At 40.6% G+C, this 23,694-nt stretch overlaps 1 protein-coding gene across 2 annotated transcripts; it reads right to left on the bottom strand.

Annotated features, from left to right (window-relative positions):
• Positions 1–344: 344 nt before the first annotated feature.
• Positions 345–23,080, bottom strand: RPA2 (replication protein A2). Of its 2 annotated transcripts, XM_027519022.1 has the most exons (9): positions 22,724–23,080; positions 22,383–22,489; positions 17,660–17,761; positions 17,426–17,539; positions 9,995–10,069; positions 9,394–9,510; positions 3,633–3,740; positions 3,372–3,466; positions 345–1,239 (listed from the first exon to the last, which is right to left on the bottom strand). In XM_027519022.1, exons 1-9 carry the CDS (start codon positions 23,010–23,012, stop codon positions 1,155–1,157), a joined length of 1,092 nt encoding a protein of 363 aa, XP_027374823.1. In that variant the 5' UTR covers positions 23,013–23,080; the 3' UTR covers positions 345–1,154. The 2 variants fall into 2 exon arrangements, with proteins under 2 accessions (XP_027374823.1, XP_027374831.1); XM_027519030.1 differs by lacking the exon at positions 22,383–22,489 and having other exon boundaries at positions 349–1,239; positions 22,724–22,838.
• Positions 23,081–23,694: the final 614 nt, after the last annotated feature.

Raw genomic sequence — 23,694 nt, 5'->3', positions numbered from 1 at the left:
AATACATTTTTTTAAACCTGTTTTTAGCCATTGTTCTTTTAGGAAACAAGAATGGACACGCTTGCAAATAAGCACACTGGCTGACTGGCTTGTAAACATCTGCACAGCTCCCCAGGTGGGAAGTATCCTGCGAGCACAGAGAGCAACCACATTGTTGTTCGCTGTCAGAAACCACGGCGGGGTGGGGCCTTCTCCACACAGCTGCTGGTAGGTCTCATTTAGAAACACTTAAAGCAGCTACAGAACTTCTATTTGCATGTTACAGCTCATTAACTTATCTAAGAATTAGGTTGAGATGATAAAGTATTAATTACTGCAGCATAAAGAAATAACATTTTTACAAGTTACTTCAATAACAGAACTATTTTATTAAACATATGAACGTACTGATTTTGTACAACACACATTTCTTTCTCTCCTCTGCCCCAGGAAGCCAGCGCTCTAGAACCCCATGTTTATAAAAACACACTTTGGCAGCTACTATGACAAGGTGAAAAAAGTGCAATTCTGAAAGTGACAACACACAACCAAAGTGGGGAACAGAAAAGGCAGAGGGGAGTGGGCCCAGGGCTGCTCATCTTCTCTCAAGAGGAAACAATTTAAGAATAGAAACTCTTGAGCATTATTTAAGCAGTACTGCCCAACTCTCTTGGTAGCATCTCTGTTTCAATTCCATTTATCTTGATGTTGTAACTAACTAATCTGTTACTTCTTTAAGAAATTCTGCCCTGGTTTATATCCTTTTCAGTGACCCATATCCCTTTGAGCTTCAAAAACACAGAAGTCGCTCAGTCGTGTCTGATTCTTTGCGACCCCATGGATGGTAGCCCACCAGGCTCCTCGGTCCATGGGATTTTCCAGGCATGAATACTGGAGTGGGTTGCCGTTTCCTTCTCCGGGGGATCGTCCTGACCCAGGGATCTAACCCGGGTCTCCCACATTGTAGGCAGACACTTTACCGTCTGAGCTACCAGGGAAGTCCATGAAAAACACAGAAGAGTAGTAATAAGTTTCAAAAGGATGTCAGTTGAGATCTTTTATAGATGAAATCTACTTCCTAGAAGTCAACTTGCCAATTATATGGACAGCTGGAGACAAGAGGTTGCAAAAAAAGGTCCAACTGGAAAATATCTTGGGTACCCAATTAGATCCAGTTATTCTGCGTCTGTGGATTTAAAATGATCATCATCCACGGTGGAATAGATGTGTCCCTCGTTGCTTAGAAAATCCACAGCTAGCCTAGAAAGAAAGAAAACACCCAAATGCAGAAGATAGGAAACTCCCTTTTAGATACGGCTGAAAATGTAAACTTCCCTCATTTCCCAACTTTCTATCTTCTTGTTTTACTCACTAGGTCGTGTCTCACTCTTTTGTGACCCCATGGACTGTAGCCCACCAGGCTCCTCTGTTCATGGGATTTCCCAGGCAAGAATACCGGAGTGGGTTGCCATGCCCTTCTCCAGGGGATGTTCCTGACCCAGGGATCAAACGTATGTCTCCTGCATTGGCAGGTTGATTCTTTACCATTGAGTCACCAATTCACAGCTGTTTGCTCAGAGAAGGCTCTTGCAGGGAGAAACATCAGTTAAATTGCAAAATTGAGGTAATCCATGGAGACAATGGTTTTAGGGCTGCCTTGGATCCCTCTCCCAGATTGTATAAAGCAAAGAAAGTAGGACCTCACTTAAACACCAGTCTAAACGAGCATCTGAAACTAGGATCTAAAGCTGTTGTTCAGCTTGCACATAATGTTTCCTAGTAGAAATAGCTATTAAAAAAAAAAAGCTCCTCATCCATCCATGGGCCCTCCAATTTCCCTCTGGGAAATAAAGTTGCAGGAGGGAAAGAAAAGGTCTTCCAGAAATGGTTTTAAGGCCTTCAGGGAGAAATATCAATAACCTCAGATATGCAGATGACACCACCCTTATGGCAGAAAGTGAAGAGGAACTAAAAAGCCTCTTGATGAAAGTGAAAGAGGAGAGTGAAAAAGTTGGCTTAAAACTCAACATTCAGAAAACTAATAAGATCATGGCATCTGGTCCCATCACTTCATGGGAAATAGATGGGGAAACAGTGTCAGACTTTACTTTTGGGGGCTCCAAAATCACTGCAGATGGTAACTGCAGCCATAAAATTAAAAGACGCTTACTCCTTGGAAGGAAAGTTATGACCAACCTAGGTAGCACATTCAAAAGCAGAGACATTACCTTGCCAACAAAGGTCCTTCTAGTCAAGGCTATGGTTTTTCCAGTGGTCATGTATGGATGTGCGAGTTAGACTGTGAAGAAGGCTGAGCACCGAAGAATTGATGCTTTTGAACTGTGGTGTTGGAGAAGACTCTTGAGAGTCCCTTGGACTGCAAGGAGATCTAACCAGTCCATCCTAAAGGAGATCAGCCCTGGGTGTTCATTGGAAGGACTGATGCTGAAGCTGAAACTCCAATACTCTGGCCACCTGATGCGAAGAGTTGACTCATTGGAAAAGACCCTAAGGCTGGGCAAGATTGAGGGCAGGAGGAGAAGGGACGACAGAGGATGAGATGGCTGGATGGCAACACTGATTCAATGGACATGAGTTTGAGTAGACTTGGGGAGTTGGTGATGGACAGGGAGGCCTGGAGTGCTGCAATTGATGGGGTCGCAGTTAGACACGATTGAGTGACTGAACTGCACTGAACTGGGTCAGTGTCAATATCATATTTAATAATAGTAACAACTTAGAAAGCACCTACTATTGTGACCACCATTCTGGACCTCATCATAACAGTAACTTTTAAGACAGGAATTATTATCCTCATCTTATAGGACAGGAAATGGAATGAGACATGAGCATTTTTCTCTATCAAGATCTAAAATTTCAACTGATTTATAGTAATAGTGATCACAAACACAATACTCTGTTTGTTTGAACACAATACGAGTTCATTAGAATCAGGAAGCTGCTCATCTAACAGGTTATCAGGACAATGATGCTAGAAGGACTGTCTAACGGCTTTAGGTCCAGATAGCGTGTGGCACACTCTCCACATCTGGGACAGTAACACCAATGAGACTGTACACCTGAGGACCAGGAGTCAGGATCTCATTCCTCCAGACTAAATTCCGCAAGAGGTATCATGTCAATTTTCGCTCAAAATTACATACTTCACACGTAACTGGACTTACTATTTGTTGAATGAAACAATGAATGAGGGAAGTGACAGGCAGCACCATCTTTATGAGTCCTTTTTCTATTTTTCCATGACTGAACAACTTCCCTCTTATCAGTCAACAGTTGTTCTTTTTTTAAACTCACTTCTCATTAAAGGAAACCTTGGTGAGGTAAAATGGGTATAATTCTGGAACCCTAGCTCACAGAAACCAAATACTCACTTGATTGAGGCTACGGACATGTGTTGGAGTTGGTTCTTGAGATCCTGAAAGTTCAATCCTTCAGGTCTTGGGCAAGCCTTGATCAAATTCAGCACCTGAAGATTCAAATCAGAAGGATTTCAGTAACTACTATGAATCAGTTCCCCTATCAAGCAAGAATCTCTTTGTAAGAAAGAAATGAGTCAGATACTTAGCACCATTAAGAAAGTAACAATTTACAGCTCTGTGTCTTGCAAAATTTGGAGCCACTCCAATGTTTACCTGGTTCTGGGCCACAGTGAGGCCATTTGCTGGTATGAAGTTATTCCCACCAAAGTTCCCAGCTTCACCCATTCCTGGATTGCTGATAGGTGCTCTCCCTGCTGAAGGCTGAATTAAGAAGTTCACAACAGTAGTAAGTTTACCAATTTAAACATAGTTCTTAACTCTTTTAAATAGCTTAATAAGTAGTTTACAAAAAACAATTTAAGCAAATTTTTTTTTGTTTTTCTGACCACAACATATGGCTTATGGGATCTTAGTTCTCCAACCAGAGACTGAATCCAGGCCATGGCAGTGAAAGTACTGAATCCTAACCACTGCATCGCCAGGTAATGTCCTAAGCAGAATTTTCCAAATAACAATTGCTTAGACTGGAAAGGATAGCTATTATCTAATGAGTATTTCATAAGATAAAGTCATTCTCTGAAATATATATATCATATCAAACAGAAAGAAAGGTACTTCCTGGCTTCCCCTTTTCTTTGCAATGTGAGAGAAACCAGAGGAAAAAGAGCACAAAGAAAATTAATGAGTTCTGCTACAGTGCTATCTATCTTTGGTGCTAAATCATGCAAGCACTTACCAAGCATCAGCTAGCCATTAAGCATTACAAGGAGAGAAAAGGAGACGCAATTCTCATCACCCACTTCTTTTTTTTTAACCAAACTTCTAAAAAACAATAGACTATACTATTTTCACTTCTCCCCTATTTGGATTCTCCCCAAATATACCCCTGAAACTGTTCCCACCAAATCATCAATGCTTTTCAACCAACACAACCAGTAATCCCTTTCAGTCCCTCATAACAAGTGACCTCTCAGAAGCAGACACTGCTGACCACACTCCTCTCGAAAGGGACCTATCCCTGGGCTTCCTAGCACCATGTTCTTCTAGCTGTCCACTTAACTCTTGAACTCTGCCTTCTCAGTATCTCCTCTCAGTCTCCTTGTCTACCTCTCTTTCAAAAGGCTGATAGTTCCCCCAGGATTTCCTCCCAGACTTCCTTCGAGACCACAAATCCTTGTCCCCAACCATCAGCTGAAGACCACCACTTAGATGTCCCATGCACTTCAAAATAAAGTTCACTACTTTCCTCCCCGAACTGGCCTACTCTGCTATGCATTCCATCTCAGTTAGTAAGCCCAAGCCCAGTCCTGCAGAAGTCAGCCATCTGTGCCTCGTCACTCATCTCCCATAGTCTGCCCACAGCCTATTAATATGATCTTCAACAGTTCCAGTCCATCCTCATCACCCCCAGTCTCCTGACTAGTGTCTCAGCTGCAAGTCTCTCCTACGTCAATCAACCCTCTTTACTGCTCCGAGTAATAATTTCTGATCACGTCTCTCCTCCACCTAAACGTTTTCAGCTGGCTCCCCCTGCCTGTGAAAATAATATGAAAACTCCTGACATTCAAGACCTACCACAATTAGACATCAGTCTTTCATTTTTTTTTTTTAATTCTTGACCACTAGCTTTTAACACAGAGACTTCTGGCCATTCACACATGCCTCTGACACTTTATTCCATGTCTGGAATGCTCCTCTTGTCATTTGCGTGGGAAACACTCTTCTTATCCTTCAAAGCCCAACTTAATTGCCACTGCCTTCAAGAAGCCGTCCCTGACACCCTCCCAGGCCAGGTTAGTTGTACTGTTTCTGGTCTCACAGCACTCGCCCCATTCCCTCTCTCAGCAGCCATCTCGGTTTGTCACTTCCCTTCAGCTCTGCAGTGCCCAGTGGGCAGCAGGTGCTCAGTCAATGTTTATTGAACTGAATAAAGATGACAAAAGATCAAATATGTTAAGTACTCATTACAAGTAAAAGAGCATTGTGGAAGCTCATCAGGGGAACTCCCATCCAGGCAGGAGACGCATTCCTTCAACATTTATCCATTAAATGCCAATGCTTTGAGGTCATAAAAAAATAGACAAAAAAATCAGTCATGATCCTCTTGTTTTCAAGCTAGATGCCTTCACACTGCTTTCTGGGAAAACAGAAATCTCATGTTATGATAATACTGACCTGAACGCTATTTCTTCCCTGGATACCTCTGCTTATATGACCTGCTTCAGATATCCCCCCTACCTCCCATTTTACGACTAGGTTTAGGCATCATCTCCTCCAGCAGGCCTTTCTTGATGTCTGGGTCAGGATGGGCAACTCCTCTCTGTGCTTCCATGTATACTGCACTTGCCACTCATTGCTGGTTCCACTGCTTAAGTGATCTGAACCCCCCCGCCCCTGCAATGCTTGAGGCAACTCATTGAGAGAAAGGATTATTTTATTTACTCCTCAATATAATTGTCTATGCTCACAACTTCCACCTATTCTAACTTTAAACCATTTTTATCATAGAACATTTGATATACTTTATGTATCACACATAAAATATGATACACATTTTATGTTATACATACATAACATACATACATATGTTATGAAGCACAGTCATAAAATAAACACCCTAATCTTTCTATCCAATCCCATTCTTTCTAACCCATGTTCCCCCTAACCGTTACTAAAGCCACTCTTTTGAAGATCCACGTTTCCAAATTCAACAGACCCCTCTCATCATCTTACTTGACTTCTGGGCAGCACTCTCCAGTTGAACTCCATCCCTTCCTTAAAATACTTTTCAGAATATCCTATGGAATCACATTCCCCAATTTTCCTCTTGTCCAGCTGACAACTTCTTTGACTTTCTCTGGCTCCTGTGCCTCCACACTCCTAAAGGTTAGTGTCCAGAGCTCAGGTTTCTAATAACTCATTAGTTATCCCATCTCATCTGAAGTTTTAAATACCATCCACACAATGACTCCTAAAGTGCTTCCTCTAGCCCTGATCCCTCCCTTGAGTCCCAGCCTTATACAGTCAACCTTCCACTCCGGTCTCCATTTGGGTGTCTAACTGGCACGTCACATTTGTTAAATCCAAAACAGAATTCTGGATTTTATCCCCAAAACCTGCTAGCTTCATCTAGTTACTCAAGTCCCAAACCTAGGAGTTATATCTGAACCCTCCCTTTTCTTTAGATCCTGTTTCTAAACTATCAATAGGTTCTGCGGCTCTACCTTCAAAATAGGTTAGAATCCAACCTCTTCTCCCAGTTGCTGCTACCATTCCCCCAAATTACTGTTGCTATTGCTGGAGCCTCAATCTCTCTCCATACAAGAGCTCAAATGAGCTTTTGCAATGGTAAATCACACCCCATCACTCCCTAGTCAAAATCTTCTAAAAGTTTACTATCAGAAGAAAGTAATTCTTACTACAGCCTATGAAGCCCTACCTCCTCTGGGTCCCGCTTCCTTGTCTACATCCCTCTACCATCTTCCTGTCATTTGCTTCACTCCAGACAGTGTGGCTTTTTAATGTTCTCAGATATGCCAAGCTTGTTCCAATACTGTGGCTTCTCATTTTTTATTTCCTTAGCTTCAAATGTTCTTTTCTCATCTAAAATTATACCATACATTTTTCTTCATCACTGTCCTGTCCTACTCTGCTTTACTGCAGAGTATATCAGTTCAGTTCAGTTCAGCCACTCAGTTGTGTCCGACTCTTTGTGACCCCATGAACTGCAGCACGCCAGGCCTCCCTGTCCATCACCAACATCCAGAGTCCACCCAAACCCATATCCATTGTGTCGGTGATGCCATCCAATCATCTCATCCTCTGTCGTGCCCTTCTCTTCCTGCCCTCAATCTTTCCCAGCATCAGGGTCTTTTCCAATGAGTCAACTCTTCACATCAGGTGGCCAAAGTATTGGAGTTTCAGCTTAAACATCACTCCTTCCAATGAACACCCAGGGCTGATCTCCTTTAGGATGATTGACTGGTTTGATCTCCTTGTAGTCCAAGGGACTCTCAAGAGTCTTCTCCAACACCACAGTTCAAAAGCATCAATTCTTCGGCATTTAGCTTTCTTCATAGTCCAACTTTCGCATCCATACATGATTACTGGAAAAACCACAGCCTTGACTAGACGGACCTTTGTTGGCAAAGTAATGTCCCTGCTTTTTAATATGCTGTCTAGGTTGGCCATAACTTTCCAAGGAGCAAGCGTCTTTTAATGTCATGGCTGCAATCGCCATCTGCAGTGATTTTGGAGCCCAGAAAAATAAAGTCAGCCACTGTTTCCACATCTATCTGCCATGAAGTGATGGGACCGGATGCCATGATCTTAGTTTTCTGAATGTTGAGCTTAAGCCAACTTTTTCACTCTCCACTTTCACTTTCATCAAGAGGCTTTTGAGTTCCTCTTCACTTTCTGCCATAAGGGTGGTGTCATCTGCATATCTGAGGTTATTGATATTTCTCCTGGCAATCTTGATTTCAGCTTGTGCTTCCTCCAGTCCAGCGTTTCTCATGATGTACTCTGCATATAAGTCAAATAAGCAGGATGACAATATACAGCCTTGACGTACTCCTTTTCCTATCTGGAACCAGTCTGTTGTTCCATGTCCAGTTCTAACTGTTGCTTCCTGACCTGCATAGGGGTTTCTCAAGAGGCAAGTCAGGTGGTCTGGTATTCCCATCTCTTTCAGAATTTTCCACAGTTTATTGTGATGCACACAGTCAAAGGCTTTGGCATAGTCAATAAAGCAGAAATAGATGTTTTTCTGGAACTCTCTTGCTTTTTTTGATGATGCAGAGGATGTTGGCAATTTGATCTCTGGTTCCTCTGCCTTTTCTAAAACCAGCTTGAACATCAGGAAGTTCACGGTTCACATATTGCTGAAGCCTGGCTTGGACAATTTTGAGTATTACTTTACTAGCATGTGAGATGTGTGCAACTGCGCGGTAGTTTGAGTATTCTTTGACATTGCCTTTCTTTGGGATTGGAATGAAAACTGCCCTTTTCCAGTCCTGTGGCCACTGCTGAGTTTTCCAGATTTGCTGGCATATTGAGTGCAGCACTTTCACAGCATCATCTTTTAGGATTTGAAACAGCTCAACTGGAATTCTATCACCTCCACTAGAGTATCTATAACAATATTTATTTTCTTGTTTATGATTCATCTTTCTCAAGAATGTAAGTTTGAGTGCAGATACTTTATCCATCTTGTTCACTGCTGTATTCCTAGGACCTTGAATAATGATTTGCATACGCTATGCTCAATAAATTGAATGAATTTCTCTTTGTATCCTCAGTGCTTAGCAAAGTGCTTGGCAAAGAACAGGATGCAAAAGCAAATCAGTTTTCCAGTCCCTCCTACTGTAACCAGTCCTCCACCTTGCTACCAGAATCATCTAAGGGCATTCTAATACTCAGATCAACAAACCTTTTGTGTGGTCCTAGATGGACTTGTCAAACTAAATTCATTAGAATTCATACAGAAAAAGATGTTGAGAAACAAGAAGCACATGAAACAAGAAGTATAATCTCAGGACAAAATAATGGTGAATAAATTTTCTCATTTAGCCAATAGCTTGAAAGGGAAGCAGCAAAATGCTGTCTTAGTTGGGATTTTTCTCTGAATATGGACTGAAAATCCTGAAGTAAAGCTCAGCCTATAATGATGAGTCTACACTTGAAGTCTGTCTGGGCCTCAGCCATTCAAGACAGTGGAGAGGTATTATGAGAGGAATGTGAGTGTTTCATCTGGAATAAAGTAACATGACAAAGCTCACGGAGAAGACTTTTTGAGGATTGAATGATGCCTGTCTTCTGGCTCGATCTGCAAAATGTTTAGGAAATCAAAGCCTGAGCACAGAAGGAGTTCCTCCAGGAAAGAGAAAAAAACGAAGAGAGTGAAACTGGTCACCTGGCTGTTCGACTTGCTCAGCATCATGTGTGCATTGACCACTTCCAGAATGTGTGTGGTAAACTCATTCATATCCTCCAGGGGAATGATCTTAAAGGCTACCAGGCTTTTCTTGTTCTATTAAAATAAACAGAAAAATGTGAACAAAGGATAAGTACATTCAAGTCAACTGGCTCTTTTCTTGGTTAGAGTATTTTATTAAATGAGGAAAATGTGCTATATATTGAAAAATTTCAACTCAAAATTAATTCAAATATAGTCATTGAAATATAGTCAAAAAACAAAACTAGCTCAGAGATGTTCAATGATTTTCCCAAGGTTAAACAGTCTAGTCTCTAAATCCAGTGTTTGCCCTTCCACATCTAATAAATGCCATAGCTGGCAACTGTAGGCTGAGATCTTGTTCTTTCTCTACTTCCTATTTTAAACTGAAAAAACTCATTATTTCCTTTTGAAGAAGAAAATAACAAAATAACTTCAATATAATTCCCATTAAACATAGAGACTTAGTTAAGTCTTAAGTATCCCAAATGTAGGCATGACTCCAGAAACTGCTTCATGCAAATACATTTTAACTGTTCTTGTTTTTTTCTGACTTTACCTGGAAAGATCTCAGATGACCAGCCACTTTCACATATGTTTCTGGAGGGACCACAGTGTTTTCACTGCTGGCATCCTAACAGAAAAAATACAAACACACACTTAGGTTTTAGTGATGTTGGTAAAAGCCTCTTTAAAATTTCTAATTTATGTAGAGAAAGTTACAAAGTAAGAGCTAAAGGATCCTAATGTAGCACTAACTAGTTTTCCCTGCCTTTTATAATTTAATATTTTAAAAAATAAAATCAGGAATTAAGATAATCTCTCTAAAAGTAAGTTCCAGTTCTAAGTTCTACATCATGCATAAAAAAAAAAAAAAAAAAACCACAACAAACCAGCAAGCAATTATGGCACTTTCATGCAGTGCTCTTAGGCACACAACTTTCTGGTAGACATACTTCTCAATACAGCAACTCTACTTTTAGAAATTTAAGAAAATTACTGAGAACATGTAATCAAGATTTAGCTTAAAAAAAAGATTTAGCTTTAAGAGTAGTCATCTCAGCATAGTTTTGAATACTACTAAAACATTTAAAGCAACCTAAATATTCAACAAAAAGTATACATTCATATAATGGGATACTTTACACTACTACAAAGGATAAATGGAGAATTCTATTTACTGTCTGTGAATATCATTTGTGACTCATGGAAAAAAGCTTATATCCCATGAGGGGAAACATACATGTCAAAATATTAACAAAAGTTAACTGGGATAATTATAAATGATTTTAATATTTCTTTGTGGGTTTTCTAGACTATGTACCTATTATTTATAAGAAAAACGTATAAGCTGACTCAAAATTATTTTCTGCTTATAGAACGCATGTGTGTCTGCTAAACTACTTCAACTGTGTCCAATTCCTTGTGACCCTATGGACTATGCCCACCAGGCTTGTCTGTCCACAGGATCCTCCAGGCAAGAATACTGGAGTGGGTTGCCATGCCCTCCTGAGGGGATCTTCCCCACCCAGGGATCAAACCTACGTCTCTTATGTCTCCTGGAGAAGGCAATGGCAACCCACTCCAGTACTCTTGCCTGGAAAATCCCATGGACGGAGGAGCCTGGTAGGTTACAGTCCATGGGGTCGCGAAGAATTGGACATGACTGAGCGACTTCACTTTCACTTTTCACTTTCATGCACTGGAGAAGGAAATGGCAACCCACTCGTGTTCTTGCCTGGAAAATCCCAGAGACAGCAGAGCCTGGTGGGCTGCCGTGTACGGGGTCGTACAGAGTTAGACACAACTGAGGCGACTTAGCAGCAGCAGGTGAGTTCTTTACTGCTAGCGCCATCTGGGAGGCCCACTTAGAGAATGTTGCTAGAATAACAACAATAAAAAGCTAGAATAGAAAATCTGCATGTTTAAAAATAAAAAGCATTCCAACTCCCATCACCTGGAGGTTATCAACTATTTGCATTTCATTCTATTACTTTATATACCTGAATCTATACCACAGATAAAACTCTGTATTCCCACAAAGAACATTTTTTTTTTTTCCTTTTTTTTTTTCAAGAGTCTTCTCCAACACCACAGTTCAAAAGCATCAATTCTTTGGCCCTCAGCCTTCTTCACAGTCCAACTCTCACATCCATACATGATCACAGGAAGAACCATAGCCTTGACTAGATGAACCTTTGTTGGCAAAGTAATGTCTCTGCTTTTGAATATGCTATCTAGGTTGGTCATAACTTTCCTTCCAAGGAGCAAGCGTCCTTCAATTTCATGGCTGCAGTCACCATCTGCAGTGATTTTGGAGCCCAGAAAAATAGAGTCTGACACTGTTTCCACTGTTTCCCCATGTACCATATAAATTGATATACACACACACACATATATATATATTGCCAATTTTACAAAAATATATGGCTATATGATCCCATTGCTAGGGCCTTTCAAAAGCCTGGAGGAGTGAGTGCAAGAGGAGTCAGTGGATCTCAGAGCTTCATTTGCTTTACAGTAGATCCACCTCTGCTTTGATACTGAGACAGAGGCCAGGGTTGATTGTGGGAATCACAGGGCTGAGATTTTTCCCCTGAGAGTGCTGAGTGTTTTGAAAGTATTGGATCTGTGCAGGACCTAAGCTGATATTTCCCAGTTAGTTATCCTCATTGTCTCCTATCCCCAGTTATCCTCATTGTTTCCTATCCCCTGAAACAATAGGGTTAATCTTTCAAGAAGTGGGGAGAAAAGTTCTAAGATGAGTGCATATCTTGAGAAAGCACTGAGAAACAGAAGCTCTTCCCTGGAGCCCATCTAAAGAGAGCACAAACAAAGCTGGATTGTCAGCAGAGAATCCAGCAGAGAGTATGGCTGACTGAGTTATGTTGGAAGCTGAGCAGGCAGGAGGCGTTAGCAAAGATATGAGGGAACTCTGCTGGGGGGTGGAGGGGTAGGATGGGGCAGTGAAGGTGCCTGTCTGTGTGATTGACTTCAAGAGGCAGGAGATAACTGGAGACTTCCCAGAACCCTCAATATGTGAACATCCAAGAGTATAGACTCCACCCAGTAGAATGTGGACACAAAGACAGTAGAGAATGATAAAATCCCCTTCTGATATGGTTGCTGCTCTGTTGGCCAGGTTCCCTCACACTAGCTAAGTGACATTTTGGATCACCCAAGCTTCCAGAGAGAGATAGACACAAGTAAGCCTCATCCAAAGACATCTGCATCACAGGGATTCTGGGTTATGAAGGACTAGTCAAACAAACCCTCCCATCACTTCCTGGCAAAGAAAGGGAAAACATGGAAGAGTGGCAGATTTTATTTTCTTGGGCGCCAAAATCACTATGGATGGTGACTGCAGCCACAAAATTAAAAGACAAAGAACATTTTAAAACCACTTGGAAAAAGTGAAGCTGGATCTATACTTCTTTCCTTTTACCAAAATTTATAAAAAGGCTTAATCATATATAGAAATATGAAAAGAAACCATAGAAATTGTAAAAGGAAACACCAACAATTAAAAAACAATAATCTGAAACAAGGAAAAGCTTTTTAAAGTCAATAGACAAACTAGAGAAATAATATGACAAGAGATTACTACTTTCCAGGTTCTTACAAACAAAAATAAACACTCCTAGGGAATCAAAGCACTTAGACAACTAAAAACTCTTCCCACAAATTAACATTTTGTTGTTGTTCAGACGTGTCCAACTCTTGGCGACCCCACGGACTGCAGCACACCAGGACTCCCTATCCTTCACTATTTCTCACAGTTTGCTCAAACTAATGTCCATTGAGTTGGTGATGCCATCCAACCATCTTGTCCTCTGTCGTCTCCTTCTCCTCCTGCCTCAATCTTTCCCAGCATCAGGGTCTTTTCTACTGAGTTGGCTCTTCCCATCAGGTTTAGCATCAGTCTTTCCAATGATTATTCAGGGTTGATATCCTTTAGGATCAACTGGTTTGATCTCCTTGCCATCCAAGAGACTCTCAAGAGTCTTCCCCAACACAGTTCAAAAGCATCAATTCTTTGACACTCAGCTTTGTTTATGGTCCAACTCGCACATCCATACATGACTACTGGAAAAAACAGCCTTGACTAGACGGACCTTTGCCAGCAAAAGTAATGTCTCTGTTTTTTAATTCGCTGTCTACATTTGTCATAGACTCATTTGTCAGAGTCTTTTAATTTCAAGGCTGCAGTCACCATCTGCAGTGATTTTGCAGCCCAAGAAAATAAAAGTCTCTCATGTGTCCACTGTTTCCCCATCTATTTGCCATGAAGTGATGAGACCAGATGCCATGGTCTTAAGTTTTCTGAATGTTGAGTTTTAAGCCAGCTTTTTCACTCTCCTCTTTCACCTTCATCAAGAGGCTCTTTAGTTCTTCTTCTTCGCTTTCTGCCATAGGTGTGGTGTCATCTGCATATATAAGGTTATTGATATTTCTCCCAGCAATCTTGATTCCACCTTGTGCTTCATCCCACTCAGCATTTCTCATGATGTACTTGGCATATAAACACGCAGGGTGACAGTATACAGCCTTGACATACTCCTTTCCCAATTTGGAACCAGTCCTCTGCTCCATGTCCGGTTCTAACTGTTGCTTCTTGACCTGCATACAGGTTATGCAGGAGGCAGGTAAGGTGGTCTGGTATTCCCACCTCTCTAAGAATTTTCCAGTTTGTTGTGATCCACACAGTCAGAGACTTTAGCACAGTCAATGAAACATAAGTAGATGTTTTTCTGTAATTCTCTTGTTTTTTCTATGATCCAATGGATGTTGGCAATTTGGTATCTGGTTCCTCTGCCTTTTCTAAAACCAGCTTGAACACCTGGGAGTTTTCAGTTCACGTACTCTTGAAGCCAAGCTTGAAGAATGTTGAGCATTACTTTGCTAGCGTGTGAGATGAATGCAACTGTGCAGTAGTTTGAGTTCAATTTGGCATTGTCCTTCTTTGGGACTGGAATGAAAACTGACCTTTTCCAGTTCTGTGGCTGAGTTTTCCAAATTTGCTGGCACATGAGTGCAGCACTTTCACAGCATCGTCTTTTAGGATTTGAAACAGCTCAGCTGGAATTCCATCACCTCCACAAGCTTTGTTAGTAGGGATGCTTTTTAAGGCCCACTTGACTTTGCATTCCAGGATGTCTGGCTCTAGGTGGGTGATCGTATTATTGTGGTTATCTGGGTCATTAGGATCTTTTTTGTGTAGTTCTTCTGTGTATTCTTGCCATCTCTGATTAATATCTTCTGCTTCTGTTAGGTCCATACTGTTTCCTTCCTTTATTGTGCCCATCTTTGCATCTCTATTTGCCCATCTTGGTATCTCTAATTTTCTTGAAGAGATCTCTAGTCTTTCCCATTCTGTTGTTTTCCTTTATTTCTTTGTATTGTTCACTTAGAAAGGCTTTCTAATCTCTCCTTGCTATTCTTTGGAACTCTGCATTCAGATGGGTATCTTTCCTTTTCTCCTTTGCCTTTTGAATCTCTTTTCTCAGCTATTCTTACAAATAGCCTCCCCAGATAACCATTTTACCTTTTGCATTTCTTCTTCTTGGGGATGGTTTTGATCATCGCCTCCTGTACGATGTCATGAACCTCCATCCAGAGATTTTCAGGCACTCTATCACATCTAATCCCTTGAATCTATTTGTCACTTCCACTGTATAATCATAACGGATTTGATTTAGATCATACCTGAATGGCCTAATGGTTTTCCCTACTTTCTTCAATTTAAGTCTCAATACGGCAGTAAGGAGTTCGTGATCTGAGCCACTGTCAGCTCCCAGTCTTGTTTAAATATAGTTAAAAAAAAATTCAATCTCACTAGAACCAAATTACATATAAAAAAATAACATTCTCAATGACAAGATTCTATTTTTTAAACTATCATCCAAAAACTTAAAGACTCATAAAAACTACTGTTAGGGTGTGGGGAACTAACTGGACATTCTCATGCACTAATTAAATAAAAAAAATGTAAAATCGTGAGTGGAAGAACAACCAAAAAAGAAAGTATTTTAAAATGTATATTTCCTCCAGAAAGTGTAGTTTAATTCATCGTAAAGAGATTATCTCATAATCATGAAGAGATGTACACACAGACACTCACTGGGGCATATTCTGTAATAACAAATGATGGAAATAAGCCAAATGTTCCCTGATTGGGTCTAGAAGCAAGGGATGATGTATCCTTATAATACAACAGGTGGTCACAAGAAATGGGAGAGTTCTGAGTGAAAAGGGCAGATTATGAAGCAGTTGCATATCATATTATCCTTTATGTAAAACTGTAGGCATCCTTCTCATTAAATGTACAAATATGCAGAGAGAAATGTCTAAAAGGGTATTTATCAAAATGTACTGTAACAGTAATCATCTTGGAGATGTGGGATTTCAGGTAATCTTTAAATGCTCACTTATTATAAAAGCAAGCACCATACATTTTGCATGAGTATGTAGTATTAGGCATCTCTAGTAATTACCTCCCCACTTGATGGCAGGGACTGTGTGGTTACATTCTTTGTCTACCTGGAATCAAGCAGTCTAGTTCAGAATTCCAATTATAACTGTTCCAATTGGCATTCCAATTATAACTGTTCAATAAATTCTCCTATATTTTTCTGAGGTGCAAAAAATAAAGAACACATAACTATCAAGTTAACTCTTCACAGATGACTGTGGGTTTTGAAATGAAAATAGCATACAAAGTATTACCCAAATTTTCTAAAATGAATGCACTTTAAAAACATTAAAAAATGAAGAAGCTGGGAATTTCCTGGAGGTCCAGTGGTTAGGACTCCATGCTTCTACAGGAGGCACAGCTTGATTTCTGGTCAGGGAACTAAGATCCCAAAAGCTGCACAGTGCAGAAAATACAAAAACCAAGACACCTTCTGCCCAACTAAAAAATAAAAGGGAACAAGCATATATTTTCTTTCGGTCTATTTTCTCCATGTTTATACATATACTCATATACATGGTGCTTTGCAAAAATGGGGCCACATCACGCATACTATCTTTAACAACCTCTTTTCCTCTCAACATTTATGGTAAACACTTCTTTGTGACAATACATACATCTCTTCATCATTTGCAGTGTTTTATACCATGGTTTAATTAATAATATCCTATTGCTAACATTGAGATTCCTTTTAGTTTTCCATTATGATAAATAATGCGATGATCAACAATCTTACAACTGAATCTTTGCACACATCTTTATCTTCTTAATGTAAATTTCCAGCAGTGGACTGCTAGATCAACATTTCTGTGATGGGTGATCTTGATCATCGGCTTTTGAGAAAGGTTATACTCATAACATCAAGGTAGGATGGTATCCACTTTCCCAGACAAACACTGACAAACCATTCCCCAAATTAAGTGCCTCCTGCTCTCAACAGAAGTAGATGTTGCTATTCTTTGTTTTTTTCCTTTGTCAATTTAATAAGTTAAAAATGGTATCTTAATGTTTAGTAAACCTGCTTTTCTAATTGTTGCAATTTGTATTTCACCTATTATGAATTACTTGTGCATTTCTTTCCTTGTTTTCCTAAGGTGCAGTGCTTTTTCCTTTGTAAGAACTTTAATTAAAAATTTAAAATGTTTGTAATATGTTGTAAAATATGTCCCCACTCACTTGAATAATATTTACTCAGGGCCCACTATGTAACTGGCATTATTCTAGGTGCTGGGGATACGATGCCAACATAAAAAAATCTTTGTACTCACAAAGTTTATATTCTAGTATGTCCTGTCACTTGCCCTTTAACTTTGTTTATAGTATTTGGGGAAGCTTCAAAGATTCTAAATTTTTATGAAATAAAATGTACTGGCCTTTCATGTTAGGGTTTCTGTGTTTGACGTCTTGCTTATATTTTATTTTTATAATAAGACCCACCTTTAAAAAGTAAAACTAAACAAGTTCGACATCTCCAAAGTCCCAAAGTAACCCCACCCGGATTCCAAAACAACTACTTACATCTGTGTCAACCCACTGGCGAACATCCATGGGTGCAGCTGTCATGTCATCTATCTTGTAAACAATGTTGGTTGCAGCCTTCTCTGCATTTCTGATAATCCCCACAATAGTGACCTAGACCAGAAGGGAAAAAAGTTTAGTTTTCTTGGAAACCAAAGTAACATTTATATATTTTTAAATGATGTTAGTTTTATTTCATTCTTCATGTTAAGTGACTCTTGCACTCTTCCATACCTGTGAAATCTCAACATTTCCAATTCTGAATACTTCATCAACCAGAGTAGCCGAAAGCAGCTGAGATATGGTACAGGGTACAATGTGCTGAGCTCGAGCTCTCTGAAAAAAAAGTATGCATAAATTCAATCAAGAAAATAATTAACCACTGTTCATTTAGCACCTGCTATGTGTCAAGCGCTATACATATAACACTGAATCTTCAATATGATCCTATCTCTACTTCATACAGGTAAAAACCAAGATTATATAGTTAACAAATGCCATACTTTAGACTTCAAACCCAGGTTTGTCTGACTCCAAAGTTCCTGATGAATGGGTAAGTCTGTGCTGCACTAGGGATCACCAAAATGAGTAGGCCAGATTGTGGACAGTGTAAGGACCTGCTTCTGGAATAGACTTTTAAGAAGAAACTCCAGCTTTAGGATGAAGGCAAGCTGGAGCTGGGTTTTCATCACTGATGAGATGGGTATTGGAAGGGGTCTGAGAAATGGTCAGCAGAGAAAGAACTCTGGAGTTGTTCTAAGTCTCATGATAAATAACAAAAATTTAGACATATAGCTTTAGGACAGATGTTCTGACAATCAAACATGAGTATGGGGAAAATGGGATAAAGGCTTGGTCACACTGGACATCCTAAAGGAAAGGGACAAGAGGCAATGGGCAGAAGAGGACAGACACCCAACTCACATCTGGAAGCAACCTAACAACAGTGTAAACTCTTATTTTGCCTACCACTGGTCAGAGGACATAAAGATGAGTATAATGGAATAGGATTTGCCCTCAACATACTCCTAACTTAGGGGAGGTACAAATGTAAGCAACAATCTTGATCTTTGTACACTACAGAATGAGAAACTCTATGTGGAATCTCAGAAAAATTTATTGGAAATTTCAAGAAGAGGGAGCATTTAGGCTGGACCTTGAAGCACAAAAATTTTGATGGTGAAAAAACAGTGGGTAAGGAACACTCATTATAGACTGAGAGCAAATATGCACTTTCATAGACTCTTAGGAAGAACTATGTACAAGACAGAAAAAGCATGGTGCATTAAAGATGAGGGTTCTTCCTGTTGGAAATCAGTAAGGTGTAAACCAGTAACTGTTCTATATGTAAAACTGATTTAGAAGTCAAAGCTTATCTCTGAAGATACATGATACTAGCAACATTTCACCTTACTGAAGCATAATTTTGAATGGTGAGTACTGCCAGGATAGGAGAAAGTAAGCCCAGCCAACTACCAGCACATATGTCACACAAGGTGGCAGCCAAGCTTGAGGGTAAAGATTATAGCTCCACCACTCAGTACTGTGCCCTTGATCACATTTCTCTACTCATCTGTTTACCTCTGTTTCCTCATCTATAAAACAAGGAATGATAAAATCACTAAAAATAATTATGAGAAGTAATTATATGGTGAAGTACATAGACTATCTGGCACACTATAAACACTCAAGAAATATTAGCAATTATTAGGCCAGCTATTATTCCTCACTCTTTCTATCTGCAATAGCTTTTAATAAGGATGTAAAGGAACCAACTATGTTTTCCAATTTTATGGTATTGGTAAATGAACTTATATGCTATATTAGTGCTTATACATTTAAAATCTGTTGAGGTTCTGTTTTCATCTATCACACTTGAGATTTTCACTGTATCTTCAGCATAAGAAAACTAAGAGCCACTATGGTAAGAGCAGCAAGAACATGGCTTTGGAGCCAGACAGTCCTATAAACCTGTGTTCAAACCTCTGCTCCACAGCCCTCGACACACTGCCACCTATTCTGTAAAATGAGGATATCAACCTGTGGAGCTGTTAACAAAACATATACTGTATTTAAAACTGCTAATATCAATCTCTATATATAGTCATATGCATTCAATAAAAATTATTATTCCTCAGGTAAAAATGTTATATATGGGTAATTACTGAGGTGTTGGTAATACTTTCTGGAGAAGGCAATGGCACCCCACTCCAGTACTCTTGCCTGGAAAATCCCATGGACGGAGGAGCCTGGAAGGCTGCAGTCCCTGGGGTCACTAAGAGTCGGACACAACTGAGCGATTTCACTTTCACTTTACACTTTCATGCATTGGAGAAGGAAATGGCAACCCACTCCAGTGTTCTTGCCTGGAGAATCCCAAGGATGGGGGAGCCTGGTGGGCTGCCGTCTATGGGTCACACCGAGTTGGACATGACTGAAGTGACTTAGCAGCAGCAGCAGTAAACCTTCAAATTCACCTCAAATCATAGAGGATTCTTGTGTTTTGTTAGTCAGTCAGTCAGTCAGTCGTGTCCGACTCTGCGACCCCACAGACTGTAGCCCACCAGACTTCTCAGTCCATGGAATTCTCCAGGCAAGAATACTGGAGTGGGTAGTCATTCTTTCCTCCGGGGGATCTTCCCAACCCTGGTCCCCTGCATTGCAGGCAGATTTTTCACCATCTGAACCACCTGGGAAGCCCTCTTGTGTTTTAACGAACACCTATTATGTGCCAGGAACGATCACAAATAGTTCCTGGTTTGTTCCAAAGAGTCTCAGAGAGAGTGCAAGCACAAGCATGTTTAATTTTGGAAAAAAAAAAAAATTTATTTTTTAGTTGACTATGAATCTGTAAAAAAATCCAAAAAACAAAAATACCCCACCATTTTAAAAGGCAAAACATGATCAATTTTGGAAATTTCACATGAATTGATCAAACATAACAGGTTTATAATCAATAGGAAATGTTTTAGATAGAATGTTAACTTAATTTACTATGGAAAAGGCACTGGATTTAAACATAAAAGACCTGGGTTTGAGACTCCAGGTTACAACCATCACTTCTCTGAGAAGTGGTCTTAATATACAGCCCCAGTCAGGTGGAGATTCTGAGATAAAAATTCTAACAGCTGGAAATGAAGAAAAATATTAAGCTTAAGAAGAAAAGATGAGAACTAATGGTCTATCTTTTATTTTTTCCTTTACAGCCTCAAAGAAGACAAATTTAGAGGACTTGGAATTCCCTCTGGTCTTCGTAGGAAAAAGAAAGATATAATAGACAGAAGTTGCTCACCAGATTTTGGATTTGTGCAGCATCATATGTGCACTGTCTTACTAGCTATGCGAGTTCAGGTGTCCCTGAATCACCTTGAGCCTATGTTGTACAATGGAGTAAATAATAAGTCTCTTACAGGATTATATAATCATATGAAAAATATAAAGCAATGCCCAAATGTATGGGAATTATCAATGAATTCTTTCCTACTGATATACACCTGTGAATCAACAGCTCAGGTAAAACCTTATCAAACCTGGACAAAAAATATAGAACCGACTAATATTGAATCTTAACACCAAATTCTGTATTTTTAAAAAGATGAAATCAACAGCAGCTATTAAATGCAAACTTATTTCTGAAAGAGTGAATAATAAGCATTTGGGTAGGTTTTTACAGATCACTTTCCTATACATTATTTTATTTATCAAGTCTCAGAACCACTCTGTGACATGAATAGTACTAGTACTATTATCTAATGAGAAAAATCAAGGGTCACCAAAACTAAGGATGTAAGTTGCTTCACTAAACTCACACCAACAGTTAAAAGGCAAAGTTGATTCTGGACACTGTGTATTCTGACTCCAAAACTCAAGTTGTTTTCAGTAATACTCTGTGGGACCATTTATTGAAAGCAATTCTGGGATAGGCGTAATTACATTATTATAGTATTAAGTCTCACACCAACTTCGTAAAGTATGTATTATTAATCCCATTTAGCAGGTGCAAAACGGACTCCCAATTTTAAGAAATTTGTCCTATGATACTCTACAAGGAGTGGCAGAGCAACAGTTCAACACGTAATATATCCACTAGACTTCAAAGACCAAGCTCTTTCCACTGCATTAGAGCACCTCATTCGTCCAACTCTTTGAAACCCCATGGACTATAGTCCATGAACTATACAGTCCATAGAATTCTCCAGGCCAGAATACTGGAGTGGGTAGCCTTTCCCTTCTCCAGGGGATCTTCCCAACCCAGAGATCGAACCCAGGTCTCCCACATGGCAGGCGGATTCTTTACCAGCTGACCCACCAGGGAAACCCAAGAACACTGGAGTAGGTAGCCTATCCCTTCTCTAGCGGATCTTCCGGACCCAGGAATCAAACCGGGTCTCCTGCATTGCAGGCAGATTCTTTACCAACTGAGCTATCAGGGAAGCACCTCATTGCGGCTTCCCTAGAGGCTCAGCTGGTAAAGAATCTGCCTGCAATGTGGAGACTTGGGTTCGATTCCTGGGTTGGGAAGGTCCCCTGGAGAAGGGAAAGGTTACCCACTCTAGTATTCTGACCTAGAGAATTCCAAGGACTGTATACTCCATGGAGTCGCAAGAAGTCGGACACGACTGATCAACTTTCACTTTTCAGGGCACCTCATTAAATTTCATTGAAAACTGACTTTCAGTACATGAAGAATGCAAACTAGGCTAAACAAACAAGTTTTTTCCCACAAGACTGACTCATGAGTTCTACTGGTAAATTTCAAAATAAAGCCAAGTTAACAGTGGATGCAAAATTAGGGAAAACATCACTTTTCAATACTAACAGCATTCAATTATAAAATTCGATAATAACTGACAATTACAGCTCAGGTTTAACACTCTTCTCTCATAAATTTTCTCTCACAGATGAGTTAAGAACTTCAGGAAAGGATAACATAAACCGAAGTACGCTTTCGACCTACGGATTTCTTTTCGGCCTGGGAAGCTGTCGGAGATCCAAAGCCCCCAGGGGACTGTGTGTAGCCGCCGGCTCCCCCGAAAGAGGAGGTGCTATAGCTTTCAAATCCACCTGGTTTTAAACAACAACAGTATAAACATCTGTGCTGCCCTCCAAGCCTCTGAACAACCCACCGGACCCCCACCCTAGACTTCGCTCTAACCACTCGCAGCGTCTTCCTAACCGTCCCCCGCCCCATCAGCCAGTCCCCTGCTCCTCCCAGACCCTCGCCGCCACAGGCCTCGCCCACCCCGCTCCTTGCTAAATCTTTCCTGCGATTCTCATCACGCGCCCCACTCATCATACTATTCCACATCTTCGACACGATTCCCTCAGGAGAGAGTTCCAGAAGGTTCTCGCTGGAGGGTTCGCCGAACCGCTTCAAGACCCCTGCCGCTCCCGCTGCGCAGTATCTACTTTTCGCTGGCGCCACAAACTCCTTCCCGCGATGGACAGAGCCAATCAGCAACAAGAATGCTTCGAGCTTCAGCCAATCAATGCTCACGAATCTACGCCTTTTCCTGTCTTCTCGGGCCAAGCTCCTGAAAACTCGCACTCTGATCCCGTGAGGGCCAGAAGCCCCGGCGGCCATCATTGAAAAGGGCAAAATAAACTGCGCAAGCGAAAGTAAGGCTGAGAACCACTGAGATAGGACGATGTCTCAAGGAAATTACCAATCAAGATGATACGTCTTGATACTTCACGATCTCAGACCGTGTAATCCCACCCGCGTCAAGTGAGTGACATCTTACATCACTTCCTTTGTACGGCCTCCTCCTCTCCCGCCAAACTCTCACCAATCAAAAGAATCCCCAATCTAAAACGTTACGGTACAATTCTTGCTTCTGCGTCTCCGTCTGGTGATCGCGCTTTATTTGCGCATCCGGGAAAGTCACAGTACTAGTTTCACGGTACCTAGTAGGGCTGCGTATCCTTTTCCATAAACTGTTAGTAGCTCAGTCGTGTCCGACTCTACGGCCCCATGGACCGTAGCCTGCCAGGCTCCTCTGTCCATAGCATTCTCAAGGCCAGATTACTGGAGTCGGTATTCTTTCCCTTCTCCAGGGGATCTTCCCAACCCAGGAGTCGAACCGGGGTCTCCTGCATTGCAGGCGGATCCTTTACCAGAGCTGCCAGGGAAGACCTTTCCATAAAGAGCCAAGTTCATTTCTTATTGCTATCTCCTCGTCCTTACTTTCCCCAGTGAGGCTGTGAGAAAGTTACACTTTCCCAGAATGGCAAAAAATATGAGAATGACATCCCCCCAACCAGTCTTT

The sequence above is a fragment of the Bos indicus x Bos taurus genome, chromosome 2 (assembly GCF_003369695.1).
Source record: "Bos indicus x Bos taurus breed Angus x Brahman F1 hybrid chromosome 2, Bos_hybrid_MaternalHap_v2.0, whole genome shotgun sequence".
Classification (NCBI taxonomy): Eukaryota; Metazoa; Chordata; class Mammalia; order Artiodactyla; family Bovidae; genus Bos; species Bos indicus x Bos taurus.
Note: the sequence above shows the minus strand (reverse complement) of the source record. Positions and strands in the feature narration are given on the sequence as shown.

Bases quoted from the DNA above. Each gene is read 5' to 3' on its own strand.
- RPA2 (XM_027519022.1), bottom strand. From the start codon at position 23,012: ATGATGGCCGCCGGGGCTTCTGGCCCTCACGGGATCAGAGTGCGAGTT. The intron at 22,490-22,723 runs GTATGATGAGTG...GTTTAAAACCAG, and splicing joins CGTGTCGAAGATGTGGAATA to GTGGATTTGAAAGCTATAGC. The intron at 17,762-22,382 runs GTAGGTCGAAAG...CTTTTTTTTCAG, and splicing joins CCCAGGCCGAAAAGAAATCC to AGAGCTCGAGCTCAGCACAT.